The 16,599-nt window shown below is 41.2% G+C and overlaps 1 protein-coding gene across 2 annotated transcripts; it reads right to left on the minus strand.

Annotated features, from left to right (window-relative positions):
• Positions 1-1,661: 1,661 nt before the first annotated feature.
• On the minus strand, positions 1,662-3,896 carry TWIST1 (twist family bHLH transcription factor 1). Of its 2 annotated transcripts, XR_005199912.1 has the most exons (3): positions 2,869-3,860; positions 2,585-2,756; positions 1,662-2,329 (listed from the first exon to the last, which is right to left on the minus strand). XR_005199912.1 is itself a non-coding variant. In XM_017526931.1 (2 exons), exon 1 carries the CDS (start codon positions 3,532-3,534, stop codon positions 2,911-2,913), a length of 624 nt encoding a protein of 207 aa, XP_017382420.1. In that variant the 5' UTR covers positions 3,535-3,896; the 3' UTR covers positions 1,662-2,329; positions 2,869-2,910. The 2 variants fall into 2 exon arrangements, 1 of the variants encoding a protein (XP_017382420.1); XM_017526931.1 differs by lacking the exon at positions 2,585-2,756 and having other exon boundaries at positions 2,869-3,896.
• Positions 3,897-16,599: the final 12,703 nt, after the last annotated feature.

The raw sequence follows: 16,599 nt of genomic DNA on the forward strand, positions 1-16,599 counted from the left end.
AAAAAAAAAAAAAGAAAGGTAAATGAAGAGCTACCTTTCTTTGACACATCTAGTTTTTATGTTCAGAGTTAAGATAGCAATTACCTTCTCAGCAGTGATGGCCAGCTTCATCCTGGTGTACCTCAAGAAATCTGAAATATCAAATAGTCAGACCAAGCTAGTGAACAAGGAGACTCTTCATGAATAATTTGGAAAATGGAGGTGGTTGGATGATATATACAAAAGAGAATTACCAACCGGGAATGCTTTCCCTAATCCTTCTAGGGCACCCTCTTTACATTTCTACTCTACCCAACACACACACACACCCCCCACAAACACACCCACACATAATCACCTTCCCTTTCTGTTATTTGCTAAAAGACTATCAAAACCCAAAATTAATAATAATACTTCTCCAAGATTTCAGTAATCTTTTAATGCAATTAAATGCTACAGACTCCTTATTGTAAAATACTGTCTGAAATATTCACAATAAATTTATAATATTATGTCAGCATTCTATGGTACTGTGTGGAAAAGAAAACAAAAACCTTCAGGCAATAAAATGACCTCGAACTGAGCTAAGCAAAAATGGTCTGTTTGGATACATGCACTTATTAGTCATAGTTTGAATTAAGTACCAAAATAATTTTTCAGTTTGAAAGCTTCCCCAGTTACACTTCAATGCAGTAAATTGGATGTAAAAGAACTAAATGATACAAAATCACTATTTCTAATAATATTAACTATAAAAGCCAGTGTGTTCCTGGCCCAGAAAAACCAGAATGAAAAAAAAAAATCAAACACCCCAGGTTGCCCATTATTTTTACTTAACTTCAGATTTTGTGTGTGTGTGTGTGTATGGTCTCACCACAGAAAAATTCTGTGAAATTTTGGATGAAATATATTTGTTAATGAATTGACTAGAAACTGCATAGCTGTAGTAATTAAAACTGTAATTGTTCCAACAGTTATCAAGGATACTGAAAGTTCAGGTTCTTCATTATGTGTATTTTATTCCACAGCCTTATATTCTTCATACCAAAAGAAGAATGATGCTTCCCAAATAACATCAATATAGGGATATATTAACTTTTCTTTTTAGCAAACATGACACTAAGTATCATATTCATTCATGAGAGAAGAGTTAAGCAAATTATTTTACAAATGAAATTTTCTCTTTTCTGCTGAATTATGCCATTTTCTATGCATTTATGGTCATTTCTCTGTGTGTACAGATAATTTTCATAACACTATCTTTTGACTGAAAAGAACCTGCTATTTAGGAATCTTCACAAAGAGTGAAGAGCATGACAAAAAGTACATGATGAAAGAAAGTAGTGCAGGTTTCATGCTGCTTATTTGCATTTAACTGTTTTACAACTACCACCTCAAAATATTAGGGAGGTGAATAGCAAATTTGTTAATTTTTGCTGTTTGGAGATGAAAAGAGATGAAGAAGAGATGGTACTAAGACCACTGAATACCAAACTGGAATAATAATAAAGCTGTCTTTTTAAATAACATGCTTGTGTCTGTCAGTAGCAGCTTTATTTGAGTTTTTCACTGCTTTGTTTATATTAGCCCCCCCCCTCCCCCGGGTGCCTCTAGAATTAAACAAGCAAGTATTTACCACCAACTTAATCTTTCGCTTTAAAAATATAGACCAAACTTTAAGGTTCTTTAAATTTTTGATCATATTTATTTATTGCAGAAAAATATACAAAGATATTTACAAAACAATCATAAAAATATGAATGCATTTAGACACCGGATCTATTTGCATTTTACCATGGGTCCTCAATAAATAAATAGAATGTTGTTTTTTGTATTTTAAGTTTTTTTTTTTCCCCCTCAGAGGAAAGATGAAAAAAAGAATTAACTGACTATGGTTTTGCAGGCCAGTTTGATCCCAGTATTTTTATTTCTAAAGGTGTTCTTATAGTTCCTCTGATTGTTACCATTTTAAAACAGAGAAAGTCCACAATGATGCCTTTCCTTTCAATGGCTGATTGGCACGACCTCTTGAGAATGCATGCATGAAAAAAATAAAAATAAAAACATTCTTCGTCAAAAAAAAAAAAAAAAAAAAAGAACACAAACAACTGTTCAGACTTCTATCAGAATGCAGAGGTGTGAGGATGGTGCCGCTGCCCGTCTGGGAATCACTGTCCACGGGCCTGTCTCGCTTTCTCTTTTAAAAGTGCGCCCCACGCCCTGTTTCTTTGAATTTGGATTTTGCTCTTCTAATTTCCAAGAAAATCTTTGGCATATATTTTTATATTTAGTTATCCAGCTCCAGAGTCTCTAGACTGTCCATTTTCTCCTTCTCTGGAAACAATGACATCTGCAAAAACCCAGAGAGGGGGAGTTGGTTATTGTTTAGGTCTCTGCGGCTGTTTTCTAAGACTAGTGAGCACTGTTCTTATCACCACCACCGAGAAATTAAGCTGAACAACCTGGAAGGAATTCAGCCCAAGGGCAAGAGGAAGTGGGTGGGCGGAAAGGAGGAGGTGGAATTTGTTTTAAAACATTAGTTTTAAGGAGAAGAACAAAAATTGAAAGTCGGAAGAAAGGGATGTGCTGGCAAAACTGTCCTTACCCGTGACCCCTGGGTGTCTCTGTCTCCCCTCCAGTCTGTTACGCACACTCACGCGCACACACACCCCTCACCAGGGCGCATCCCCCTGGAGACCGCTCTCCTTGGCGGGGTCAGACCGGCCTTCCCGGGACGCTCGAGGCGCGAGGCAGCGGTGCCAAGTGAGGTGGGAAGGCTGAGAGCAGAGTGCGAGAAGGGAGGAAATCGAGGTGGACTGGGAACCGCGGCCTGGCCGGCCGGCCGTCTACCACCTGAGAGGCGAAGGGGTGCAGCGGTGCGGTCCTTACCTAGATCTCCGGCCCTGCCGAGGGGGTGGGGGGCTCCGCCTGCTAGTGGGACGCAGACATGGACCAGGCCCCCTCCATCCTCCAGACCGAGAAGGCGTAGCTGAGCCGCTCGTGAGCCACATAGCTGCAGCTTGCCATCTTGGAGTCCAGCTCGTCGCTCTGGAGGACCTGGTAGAGGAAATCGATGTACCTGGCCGCCAGCTTGAGGGTCTGAATCTTGCTCAGCTTGTCCGAGGGCAGCGTGGGGATGATCTTCCGCAGCGCGGCGAACGCCTCGTTCAGCGACTGAGTGCGCTGGCGCTCCCGCACATTGGCCATGACCCGCTGCGTCTGCAACTCCTCGTACGACTGCGGGCTCCCGCCGCCGCTGCTGCTGCCGCCGCCGCCGCCACCGCCGCCGCCGCCCGCGCTGCCGCCGCCGCCGCAGCCCGCAGACTTCTTGCCGCGCTTGCCCTGGGCCGGGCTGCCCGGCTCGTCGCCGCCTCCGACGCCCCCGCCCGCGGCCCCACCGGGCCCCGCGCCGCCGCCCGCGCTGCGCCGGCTGCTGCGCCGCTTGCGTCCCCCGCGCTTGCCGCTCGGCGGCTGCTGCCGGTCTGGCTCTTCCTCGCTGTTGCTCAGGCTGTCGTCGGCCGGCGAGACTGGTGAGCTGGACACGTCCTGCATCATCTCTCGGGCGGCGACGCGTGGCCTCGCGGGCCCGGGGCAGAGGGGCGGCCCTCGGAAGAGGAGGAGAGCGGGGTGCCTCAGCCAGCCAGCTTCCCCCGCGCGCGGCGCCGGCCCGGGCGGTAAGGCCAGCCGAGGAGGGAGCAGGAGGTCGGACGGGGAGGACCTCCGCGGGGAGGGCGCGCGGGGGAGGAGGGAGGGAGGCGGGAGGGGGAGGGGACGGTGTGGATGGCCCCGAGGTCCAAAAAGAAGGCGCCCAACGGCTGCACGCACACCCCGCCAGGCCTCCTGGAAACGGTGCCGGTGCTGCAGAGCCCGCGAGGTATCTGGGAGTTGGGCGAGAGCTGCAGACTTGGAGGCTCTTATACCTCCGTGCAGGCGGAAAGTTTGGGGGCAGCAGTGTCATTGGCCTGACGTGGGGAGGAGGGACTTTTCGAAGTTTTATAGGAAAGTTTCCGCTTTCCAGTCCCCCTCCCCTGTCCCACCTCCCTTCCTCGGGGTCTAACAATTCGTCCTCCCAAACCATTCAAAAACGACCTGGCCCGGGCGGCCGGCCCCTCCACCCGCCTCCTTGCCGCCCTCCCCCTTCCCTCTCCGTCGCCTTCCTCTGGCGGGCGCGGGGCACTTTCCTTCCCCTACGGAGCGTGCGGGCAGCGCACCCGAACCCTAACGCAGCCCGGGAAGTGGCCAGAGGAGACAGTCCCGGCCGCGGTGACAGCCCCATCCGGAGTGGCTGTGACATCAGCAGTGGCAACAGCTTCTACACAGTGGGTGATGTCTTATCTCGCCCAAGATCCCTCTAGGTCCGTGGGGCCGATTTGGGATTGCTGGGGCTGGGGGTGTGTGTGGCGGGGCGCGGGAGGGTGATTGCCAAGAAAACTGTCAACCGCGGAGGGCACCCAGTGGTCAGGTAGACGAACCCCTTCGTGTTCCAAGGGCCAAACCGCGGCTGCCCAGCCCAGAGGTCCTGGGCGTTTCTGAAGACGTGGCCGCGCCGCGGCAACTGAGGATTTGCGTCCCGGCCTGCTCTCTCACCCTTCAGGGCCCTCCTTTTCCCTCTACAACGACCCAGTCTAACACTCCCCAACAACCAAAGGACTGCGCCTGGGAAGGTGCTCGAAAGAGGCAGAAGTTCACTCTCTCTCGGAAGGAAACCCAGTCCACGGGGAAGGGAGCAGAGCCAGAGGGGGGCAGGTCAGCGCCTGGCGGCAGCCCTGACAACTGACAATGCCAGCCCAAGGGAGAGGACCCTGTGGCCATTTCATCTCCACCCCCAAATTAGGCCCTGCTTTGTGATCTTGAAAGGCCAGCTTGTAAGAGAGTGAAGTGGGAATTTGATAGCGCCTGGACATAAGGGGCTGCCTGCTCTGAGACCCTCTCTCCCAGCCCCCGCTTTCTAGGGGGTCCAGTGGACAGTTATGCTTCCTGAGCCCCAAACGCATTCCAGTTACTTGGATACGCTAACATTTTAAGCATTTCTGTCTATAAGTTAAAACGTAAGAGCCCCAAAGAGGGTGTTAACGTAGATCCTGGCAAACTGGAAGCAACAAAGTTGGTGAACGAGAAAAAAAGCCGCGTTAGATAAGAAGCCCACCTTTTGCAATGCTCTACTTGTTTCCTTTTTGAAACGAGTTAAGGTGGTCCATCCCTTACATGGCAAAGTAAAAGACAGTAGACAGTGTTGGGGTGGGGGCAGAGTTTGGAGGCGACCACCGCGCTGGGAGTCCTTTGCACAGGCTAAAGTCCGCCCATGGGCTCCTCAGTACGGACTCGCCAGGAGGAACAATTAATTCAGCGAAGTGCCCCTTTCTGGACTGGAACAAGGGTCGTGGCTGCAGATATCTCAAGCTGGAGGCAGAAGCCCAGGCGACTCGCGGGCAGGCCACGTGGCTGTTCCCTGTAAGGCTTGCAGCTTTGGTCCTGGAAACCTTAGGGTGTGGAGCTCGTTGGGCCGACTAAAGGGTTCAGCTTGTTGGGAGAAGAGAGGGCGAGTGTTACTTCTCCAGCGAGGGGTAAACAAGACTGTGCTTTCATGGGAGGGACAAATTGCAGAATTGGTCCCTTACCATTTTTACAAAAATACTCAGAAACAATGACTACAGCTGTCAACTGGCCTGTTTAGCGAGCCGCTGCCTTATTGTAAAATAGTCTGGCTGAAAATCAGATTCGACTTGACCTCCACTTAATTTCAGTAGCACTCTGGCAGTTCTCGAAACAGTCACCCCTGCACCCTTGCATATGTGTCTTCCACTTAACAGATTTTTATCTCTTGGGAGCGCTTAGAGAATGCAGCAGAAATTCTGCCCCACTGTTCATCAAGTGTTCTTTGTGTAAATCTGAATTGCGCAGTATTCTGCAATTCTTATGTAGAACATGGCTGCAGAAATCTTGACATTTTTTCCACTTCAGCTATTTTTTTTAAAGATCAATATCAAATCTTATTTTTGTTTTGTTCTTTTTTTCTCTTTAGCTGAGTTATCAAAAATAAAGAGATTGAATGATTGGACTCTTCCTTTGTGGCCACGGGTAAGCAAGACAGGAAAGTGTGGCCAAAGTGTAAAGGAAACCTTACCTGACCCAGGGGAATTGGGCAAGGGGAGGGGAGCGGTCAAGGAGCTGGAGGAGAAACCGCGTCCACAACGGCGAAACAGCCAGGGGTCATTAGCCAGCCCATCTTGCAGTCATCAATCTCCAAGACTAGTTCTTAAATAAGTGAGCCCAACCCTTTCCCGGCGCTAAACTTCTAGCTGATGAAGAGCTCCTGGCCATTGGGTACAGGAACCCCCAACCAAGGCTCAGGCAACGCACTGACAGAATACTTAGAGGGGAATTCAAAATGAACACCTAACCAGAACCATCCTGACCATGGAATCATTCAGCCAGAGTCACAATTGATGACTACTTCTAAGAAGAAATTTCTCTTGAACTGTTCTAAAGAGTGGAGGATGAGAGGACCTTTGAGTTCCTAAGTAGGGCTTGAATGTTACTTTTGGGGCAAAAGGTATTGGCTTGCCAGGAGTTACCTCTGAAAATGGCTGGAGGTAGAAACTTCCTGCTTTACAAACTGCAACACGCCCTAGCTGATCGTCCAGTCTGCTCATGTACAGCTCTTTCTTATCTAACATTTTACCTAACAATTTTCTTTTCCACGTTTGCTGGGGCAAAGATGGCTCCCTTTTTACTTGTTGACAAGTCAGATATAATTCTGGATTGTCTTATAAATGCAACAATAATTGCAACTTCTGCAATATTCAGTTTAAATTTGAAACTGTACTTCTTTCTAAAATCTCAATCTTGGGATGGTAAAAACAATCTTAGAAATTTTCTTTTAAGGCTGAATTTTCCTTTAAGTCTGACATCCTTCCTAATTGGAAGGATGTCAATGGGGACTACATTCTTTGGGAATGCTAGAATTCAGTCATTTTGTCTACTTCTAAAATAAAATCCCCCCCAAAAAAATTAACTGAAAAAAAATTTCTTTTGTACTTGAATAATGCAAAATGATCTTTGTTTTCAAACTGCAAACCTGGCATGTATGCAATCCTGCCTGAGGAATGTGTGCTGTGTTAATAATTGAAACAAAAAATACTGTTAAAAGTAACAGAGTTAGAAATCTCACACTGAACACATACAATAAATATTAAGTATCCTGACAGTTTGAATATGCTGTGACACTTTCTTAGCAACAATCCATTATAAATACTTTTAGATAAGGAAAACAAACACACACTATAGAATGGTTAGCAAGCTGGTAAATTCTGGAGTTTGGGCTTGCATAAAAGGTGAGTACTTCTATCTGTTCCTTCTCTTCTTTCTCCTCAGACTTTACATGGCCTATCACCTGTTTGTTGGCTCCGAGTTCTGAGAAATAATTTATCTGAAAAGCATAAATAATGCACAGGAGCATTCACACAGAAGGAGGTGAAAATTAGAAAGGCTGCAATTGAGTGACTATCAGATGATGTACCATATCTTAGATTTCATCTCATTTTGAACACTCCAGAGGGACTGCTGTTTGAATGAGATAATTTTTTTGAAGTGGAATGTGAAGTCATGTCAGCACAATAACTGTAAAAGCTTATTCTTCTTTCATGACTCTGGTATCCTTAATAATGTTTAAACACCTTTCCCTAAATAAAAACTCATTCTCTTTCTTGTTAAATGATGATTTAATTCATAAATTGAACTGATTCTACATTTTTCTATCTGAATATCTTTGCAAGTAAATATTTATAATTTTATATATATATATGAAATTATAAAATTTGAAAATTTCAATCCAGAAATAAAAAGAAAAAGTAAAAAGCACAATAAATTGAGGTGCCAACAATACGACAAATGAAACTTTCAAATAAATGTTAATCTTTAAAATCGCTGACATTCTGAACTCAGCCTAAGGATGAGATGAGGAGACACAGGTCTAACCTGTAGAAAGAGCGGGATCAGAATATGGGAAAGTATGGAGTCTTGAAGAGCATTTTTTTTCCTTTTTTTTTGTGGGGGGTCTGTTGACTGGAGAGTTGGTGTCTCAGCTGCCCATTAACGTTGGAAAACACACTCACTTCATTATATCAAAGAGTTGCTGGAATAACTGAAGAAAGAATGCAAGAAATAAATAGTTATTCAGAAGAACTGTTATCATGGTGTCAGTCTTCCTTCATAGCATTATGTGTCTTCTTTTTAATCATCCGATGACCAGTAATTTAAATATAAATTGAATGATTTACATTTCATGTTTTCTCAATTCTATTTCTCTTTCTGATTACTCATAACTTTCACATTTTTTCATTTGAAGGGATTTCCTTTTTTCACAAATGGCTTTTCCTGAAGCCTTATGTCCTGCGGCTGTTGTTTGGTTTGGTTCTTTGCAGAAAACATGTTGTTTTTGCCAGTGACCACAAGAGGACACAATTTCCCAGATAACTGTTCCATAGAAGAAGAAAGCTAACAAAATAGCAAAAATAACACACAATATCATTTGGAGATGTCTGTTTGATTTATGCCACTTTTATTAAAAATGAGTTGGCATTCAAACTTTTGAAAATTTTATAATTTTTAGAACATGAAGAAAATACACTAATGTAGTTAAGGGAAAATGTCTTCTTTTACATTGACAAAATTGTGTATGAAACTCTTGGTGACTTGGAATTTTACTTAATTTTTGAGCCATGTTTGGCAATGAAAAACAGTTTTTTTTAAAAAAAAAAAGATTTTTCAAAATGCCATTAACAGTCTGAATTTTTACTTCAGGCATTTGGGTTGTCTTTACATTGAAAACCATGAAAATTATGTTTTATAGTTTTCCACTTATATTTTAATGCACATGTTAGGCTAATAATTAAAATTATTTTGCAGATACATGGAAAATGTGGTATCTTAAGGTACTGACCCTCAACACATCCTCAGAATTATTATACACAATCTCTAAGAGACCCTTCCTCTTTTCTACTGCCTTCTCTTAGAAACATTTTAGAATATTTGATTATTTTATAAATTAAATTGGATTATGGCTTGATACTTTTCTGAAGATGCTCATGGTTCTGGTGGATTGCTGCGATGAGTAGGCTGTGAAATCCTGCTTTCCTCGGAACTAAATGCTTTTGCTTTGCATTTGTATCTTCCTGCAGATACATCCCTGATTACTTTCTCTGAGACCCTGCTAGCATGAGTGAGCAAAGACTCTGAAAAAAAAAAAAAAAAGGAAAGACTAAGAAATAAGAAAAATAAGGAGATCAAGAAAATGGAGCAGAATCTGGACAGAGACGGTGAGAGAACTCGAACAAGTGAGCAAGAGTGATAGAGAATGAGACTTTGTATATAGAAGGAATAAAAGGCCTACATGATAAGAGAAAGAAAGGAATGGATGCATTTAAGAGAAATATAAAAGCTCCAGGTTTATTTACCTCTGTTTCTGATCAAAGATACTGCCTGTCCCTTGATACAGACATTTAGATTCAAAAATTCCTGTAATTGTTGCCTAAGTCATACCAAAGTTAAGACAGGTAGAGAACCATTAAATTCATGATTAAGACTGGTGTTCATCTAATGGGCGAGCTCTGTGCTGAATTAGAGTAAAGATGGCAATATGTTATCATTACTGGGGTGGATCTCATCTGGGGGAATACTGATGTCGTCGTTTTTCCATTGACATGATATTATTTTCCATTTGATCTGCACATTAGAAGTCAAACTGTGTTTTTCCTGGTGGTTTGCTAGGGTCAATGTCTTTGCCCTCCCCACCACAGATACCTTAGAAAAAACACTGCAAGTGATGAGTCTTGTTCTCACTCTACTCAAGACCTTGAGACATTTTTTGGTTCTGGTTCTGCCTAATGGTGCATTTGGGAGATCTGAAATCTGGCTTCAACTGGCACTAGTTAACTGCAATGGATTTATTGATTCTTTTGTAATTTAACAAAAATATGTCAATGTCTCTTAGGTTATCTGAGTAAGAAAGTTTAGTCCCTGACAAATACATAACAGTATTATGGGAAATAAATTATGAAAACAATTTTGTAACATAGGGAGCTAAATATTATGATATGTGTTTGCACAGAATGCCAATGAAGGACATCAAACCTGGACTGAGGTGATGTGTGCTTTTGTGCATTGGAGAAGTACGGTAGTGCCATGGTGGTGGCCAAATACACTTCTAGGAACACCGTCCCAGACAGAAAGGGACAGAAAGGCTCACAGACCAAATTAAGATACACATGACATGTCACATGGTTTATTGAGTCAATCTGAAGCATACAGCAAAAAAAGGAAAATCTATAGCCTAGTTTAATATACTAGGATAGATTGCAAATAGGCAGGAGGGATCACGCTACCCAGATCCTGTTGTATATGATATTAACATGTCCTAGGTTTTTTTCTCTCTATTTCCCTATATCAATCTTCCCTTTGAAGATTGATATCAACTTTGAAGAGGTTCAAACTTAAGGATAAAGATGACTAGAGGATGAGACACAGGCAGATGCTCTTGTCCACAGTTGGGACTTGACATAGCCTGCTGAGCAGCTATAGATTTTATCTTTCTGTCATAGCCAGAGGACTAGTGGCCCAGATTGGATGTCCATAACGAAGAGTCTATTTAAGACCCCATGAGTATGACTGCTTCATGAATATGGGGTTCCTTACAAACTTTATGACAATTTCATGCCTACTTGGTCTTTCTGTCTCTTCCTGTTTGGTCTGGTTACACCACTGATATTTAAGATGTCTCTCATGCTACTTGTTTCTATACTTAAATTCATCTCTCCTTCTTGTTTCCCTGATTTTTTTTTAGTAGAAATAGTTATTCATAAAAATTATGGTAAGCTTATATTGCAGTTTTTGTGAAGGACACTGTAGTTCCACTTTAGTCTTGAAGGATGAGTGGTAGTGAACCAGGTAAGAAGTAGAAAAGGAAGGGGGAAGAAAAGTTTACGGGTGCTGGGTGCAGTGTGGGCGAGGCACAGAGCCACGTGCAAGTGTGGCTTTTTCAGGAGCATGGAAAGACTTTTTGTATGGGTGGGGGTAAAATGGGAGAGGGTAGCTGCCAGAACTGATGCCAAATATTAGTTTCCCAAGATGTAAAATGAAGTAATTAAATTAATAATTTGAAAAAGTTGAAAAACATTTAAATTTGAAGGGATTTTTAGAAATTATCTAGTCTAAATAGCCAGCTTTATAGATGAAATATTTTTCTTTCTGGCTGCTTCATTTGTAACTCTACCATTCAGCTACAGGAAAATTCTGTGCTTTTTTTGGTAACCTGAAAGCATTTTCCCAACTGATAAGAAAAACTGAAAGCTTTCTTTTAGTTCTAGACACTGCTTGTGGCCAACCGTGGGACTGAACTTCAGTGCCAAAAGTGATTAAAATAGGCAGTGAAGTGGTTTGAATGGGGTAAAAGGGACTCCCTCCAAATGCTGCCTATGTTTCCCAAAGTCATGCTTTAAATCTGTCACTGGTAACTTATTAATTTGGGATTGGCCTTGTGCTTTCCAGTTCCTCTTTTATATCACAAAGTCCCCACCGTGAGGCAGCACATGGGATCACTAATATCTTTGAAAAAATTTGATTGTATGTTGTTTTTCTCAAGAAAGGGAGACTCAGGCAGCAAGAGGACACTGGAACATGTTGGGGAGGCCAGGCCTAAAGGAAGCTGAAAGGCAAGAAAAATTGTGAAGAAAATGAAAATTGTGATACTAAGGGCTTTGCTATTTTTCCTAATGTAGGAATTGGCCTGATACCATGGGCCTCTTCAGGACTTCCATGCCTTTTATTTGCTAACATGTCCTATGGGTTTTTTCTCTCTATTTCCCTATATCAATCTTTCCTGCTGATGCTGTGCTTGAGGTCCAAAGTTAGGGATAAGCATGAATGGAGGATGAGTGGAGAGATACAGAGAAGATGCTCTTGTCCACAGCTGGGACTTAACAGTGTGGCTGAAACTGTTAGTTCTGTCTTTTGAGGCCAGTTCTAGATAGATAGAGCACATTGAGCAAATGAAGAAATAACAAACTGCTTGGTCTTGTCTCACTGTCTTAATTTCTGTCAATTGAAAGGTCTTGAAACCTTGAATTGTGCCTATCAAATAAGACATACTCTTCTATTTCACTATCAGATGTGAGGCAGTAACAAAGAATATTGCACAGTCTCTTTGTTTTAACTGTAATGGGCAGTATAGATATAGTTGTCTTCAAGAGTAGGAACATTTCCAGGAAATAAGAAGTGTATATAATGAAGACTGGGAAAACAAAAATATCCACTAATGGCCATAAGCAACCTTAATTTTAACTTTACAGTCAAGTTTTGGGCTAGAGAAAAGTAATAGTTATGTATAAATTAAAACAAAGATATTAATTCTCAACAACATGAGAAGACTTGGACAATCTGAGGAGCAAGTAGATACTGTAAATGAATTATACTTAATTTATTTTGTTTTAATTCGGACATCTTCCAAAATATACTACAATCTGATTTAATTATGAAAAAAGATAAACTCTACTTCTAGATTTATATAACATCAATTCACTGTTATTTTCATTATGCTGATTCTTATATGAAAGTTGGGCACGCAGATTTTAAATAGATTCATTAAAATATTCTATGGTAATTTTATAGAAAATTTAACATATGTTTTAAATGGGAGAGAAAGAATTTTAAGAGAAAATTTGGTAAGACAGAAAGATTATCCAGTTTTACCTGTGAGTACAGTAACAATCACAACTGCTTTATCTTGTATCATTCCATGGGTTAGGTTACTGGGTACAGTAGAGGTTCATATTGTTGGAATAATTTGATAGAATGAAAGCAGAATAAAAATAGAACAAAAAGGAACCTAGGCAATCTCCTCAGATTAAATTAGTTTATAATTCTACTTTAATTTATTGTCAAATTCTTTTTTATTTTCTTTGAGATAGAGTCTTGTTCTGTCACGCAGGCTGGAGTGCAATGGCATGATCTCGGCTCACTGCAACCTCCACCTCCAAGGTTCAAGCGATTCTCTTGCCTCAGCCTCCTAAGTAGCTGGGATTACAGGTATGCACCACCATGCCCAACTAATTTTTGTATTTTTTTTAGTAGAGACAGGGTTTCACCATATTGGCCAGGCTGGTCTCAAACTCCTGACCTCGTGATCCACCTGCCTTGGCCTCCCAAAGTGCTGGGATTACAGATGTGAGCCACCAGTTAAATTCTTAACACATCACAATTGAGGACTGGAGAAACTGCTTACAAAAATGCACTTAAATAAAATCATAGAATACTGGAGCTAGAAGAGGTTTCAGAAATCCAAAGCAACTCTTCCTTTTCTGGCAAGGCAAAGTGGCTATAGAGAGTAGAGTAATGGATTAGAGCCTGGATTCTAGAGGCAATCAGCCTGGGTTCAAATATGGCTCAACTTCTCACTACCTTTTTAACCTTGGGTAAGTTACTTAGCCCTTTATGCTTCCTGTGAAAGGAAAAAAATAATGTACATCATTAGATTCTTATGATGATTAGATTTCTAAGTGCTAACCCCTTAAGATGGTGCCTGGTACTTGATGCATGCTTGATATTATTGTTTTAACTGAGAACTAAGTTACGCAAGACCTTGTAGACTGAGGTAAAGCTTTGCCCTCAATTCTGAAGGCAAAAGTTGGAGTTTAAAGGCAAACAAGGAAAATAACTGATAAGCCATTTCTGTTTGAAAAGCAACTATACTAAATCCATCCATTACCACCCAAAGACACGAAGTGCACATTGGGGACAGCAATTGGAAGAAGTTTTATAATTTATCTATGTCCTGCCTGTAAATGAATGGCAACAGGACGCATGCGATTTCTTCAGCTTCTATACTGGGCCACATCTTTGCCAAGGTAAAGGCTATCATATTCAACTATCTACCTGATACCACAATGTGGGATCGTCACAGGCATCTCAAACTCACTGCCACTCTCACGTAACCTGTTCCTTCCACCCCTGCAAATCAGTAAATTTTAGTAAATTGTTTCTCTAATTGTTTAGCTTAGAAACCTAAGAGCCATCATCAATACCTCTGTTTTTCTTAACTCACTCTCTCCTTCATCCAAGTGATCATGAGAGGAGAGCAGTCTCCCACCAAGACTGACAGACTGGATATTCACCAATAGTAGGAAGTTGGTTTGCATGCAGGACAGTTCATAAAACTCTAACAGAGATGACATTGCCAGAGTTTGTAGCACTAAGATTCACTATAGCACAATTTGGCATTCAGTGGCTCGTACTGGAGTCTCTTTCAGTGTTAATATTTTCTTCCTAAGTAGCCTATGTGCCACGAGAACACAGATTCTTCTCATATTATTTATGGACTCCATAATGTGCAAAATAGATACTTCATTAATTCTTGTATATTAATTCTTATTCTCTTTAGAGAATTACAAGAAGTTCAGGTCTTCCATAGGTCGAATATTTATCAATTTACCTCTGTGTTAACTTGAACCTGCATTTAGCTAATATACACAAATAATAAAACTAAGTAATATCTGTTATTCAAAATCAGAGATTAAAAACACTTCTTTAAAAATATTAATTTAGAGAATATTTCTTTCTGGATTCTGGAATTACCCAATGAGCATATCTAGCCCTGCTTGCCCAAGTACAATAATGAATAATTGGGACAATATTGTATTTTGTAGCATAGAACCAGAAGGATGTGACACAGTATAAGTATTGATTAGAAGAAAAAAGAACTACAATAAAGCAGACACCATATGTAAATTATTTGGTTTATGCTCTTTGCAAAGAATAAATTAAATTAGTTGACCCTGAACTGGACAAGAAGAACCTTTCACCTGTGTAGTTTCAAAAGCCAGAGGTTTGTGTAATAAAACAGTTGGGAGAAAATACCAAGGGAGTGCCCAATCAGTGGGTGTAGTAATTAGAGTAGGAAAGGAGTTTGTTCTCTGACCACTTAAAACATCAATTCTGTCTTCTGATTTCTCAGGATTATACAAACATTTAAGGAGTGGTGTATTCTACTCATAATATGTCAATGTCACTCCATCAGCAGTCTTAGAACTCATGAGTATTCACTTGACCACAGCATCCTTGTGCAGCAGTAATAGTTCTGACCTGGGAATTGGTCAGTGTCTATAGCATGTATTGGCTTTTCTTTGGGGGAACAGAGAAACAAGTTAGGAGGCCATTGCAGTACTCTAGATAAGAGATGATTGTAACCTGAACTTGAGTGATAGTGGTAGAACTGGAGTTGGAAAGAAATGATAAGACTGCAGATACGTTTTGAAAGTAGCCAACAGGATTCATTAAAGGTAAGACATGAGGTGTGTGTGAGAGGAATGAAGGATGACGCTGTCTTTTGATCTATGCAAAATAAAGAGTATGTTGGCAACCACTGAGATGAAGAAGGTTTGTGAATGCAACACATTTCGAGGGAGAAAGAGAGTTCAGTTTTAGGTATATAAACTTGGAGTTGTCAGCTAGAAATTCAAGTGGAGTTGTTGGGCAGACAGTTGAATATGTGTCTCAAGTTTGTGAGAGAGCTCTGGGTTGAGAGAGCTCTGGGTTGAGAGCTCTAGGATAGACTTTATAATTAACCACCATGGATAGCATTTGAAGCTATGTCATTGGAGGAGATCATTAGAAGAAGAGAAACTAAAAAAGATGGTGAACACCACTAGGAAGAAAAATAATAAAACAAGGAAGGGGCATAAGGATTAATGGAGGGAGTAAAATTTTAAGAAGGGTAATATTTGTGAAATTGGAGATAATTTCTTTCCCTAAGAAAAGACTAGGAAAAATTGAAAAGAAGCAATCATGCACAATATAATAGAAAAAATTCTGCAGAGTAGGGAAAAAAAGACCCAGAGTTTACAATAGCACATTGTATTCTGAGCAAAGTTAATGAAAGTAGACTCAGATCCATAAATATTCTCAGAAAAATTTTGACCATTAAAGATGCCATCCTATAGCATCCAGGCAGAGAAAACATTTATCTATAAAGGAATAAAAACAGGATTTTTAGTTTTTCTCCATAAAGAACAAACGTCAAAAGAATGTTGTCTAGGCAGTTCATATACCCAGCTAAGATTGTGTGTTACTACATGAAGTGTGAAAGGACTATGAAAATACCATTTTGACCCCTTATAAAAACAAAGTCAAGTATATTTTTTACTTAATCTTACTTCCAAGAACTGTGGTGAGCAATGATACAAGTAAACATAGAGATTTAAATCTAATAAATTGTTACCAAAAAAGACAACAAGAGTAAGTTCAAAAGTAAACTACACATTGTTATACAAGAAGCATATCTTATAAAAGTATTCATGTATTTGTAAATATGAACTTAATTCCAGAAATGGATTTGAGATAGATAACATAAATTTTTAAAAATCAGCAAGAAGGGCCGGGCGCGGTTGCTCAAGCCTGTAATCCCAGCACTTTGGGAGGCCGAGGCAGGTGGATCACGAGGTCCAGAGATCGAGACCATCCTGGTCAACATGGTGAAACCCCGTCCCTACTAAAAAAAAAATACAAAAAATTAGCTGGGCATGGTGGTGCGTGCCTGTAATCCCAGCTACTCAGGAGGCTGAGGCAGGAGAA

Source organism: Cebus imitator, unplaced genomic scaffold (assembly GCF_001604975.1).
Source record: "Cebus imitator isolate Cc_AM_T3 unplaced genomic scaffold, Cebus_imitator-1.0 Scaffold45, whole genome shotgun sequence".
Lineage (NCBI taxonomy): Eukaryota > Metazoa > Chordata > Mammalia > Primates > Cebidae > Cebus > Cebus imitator.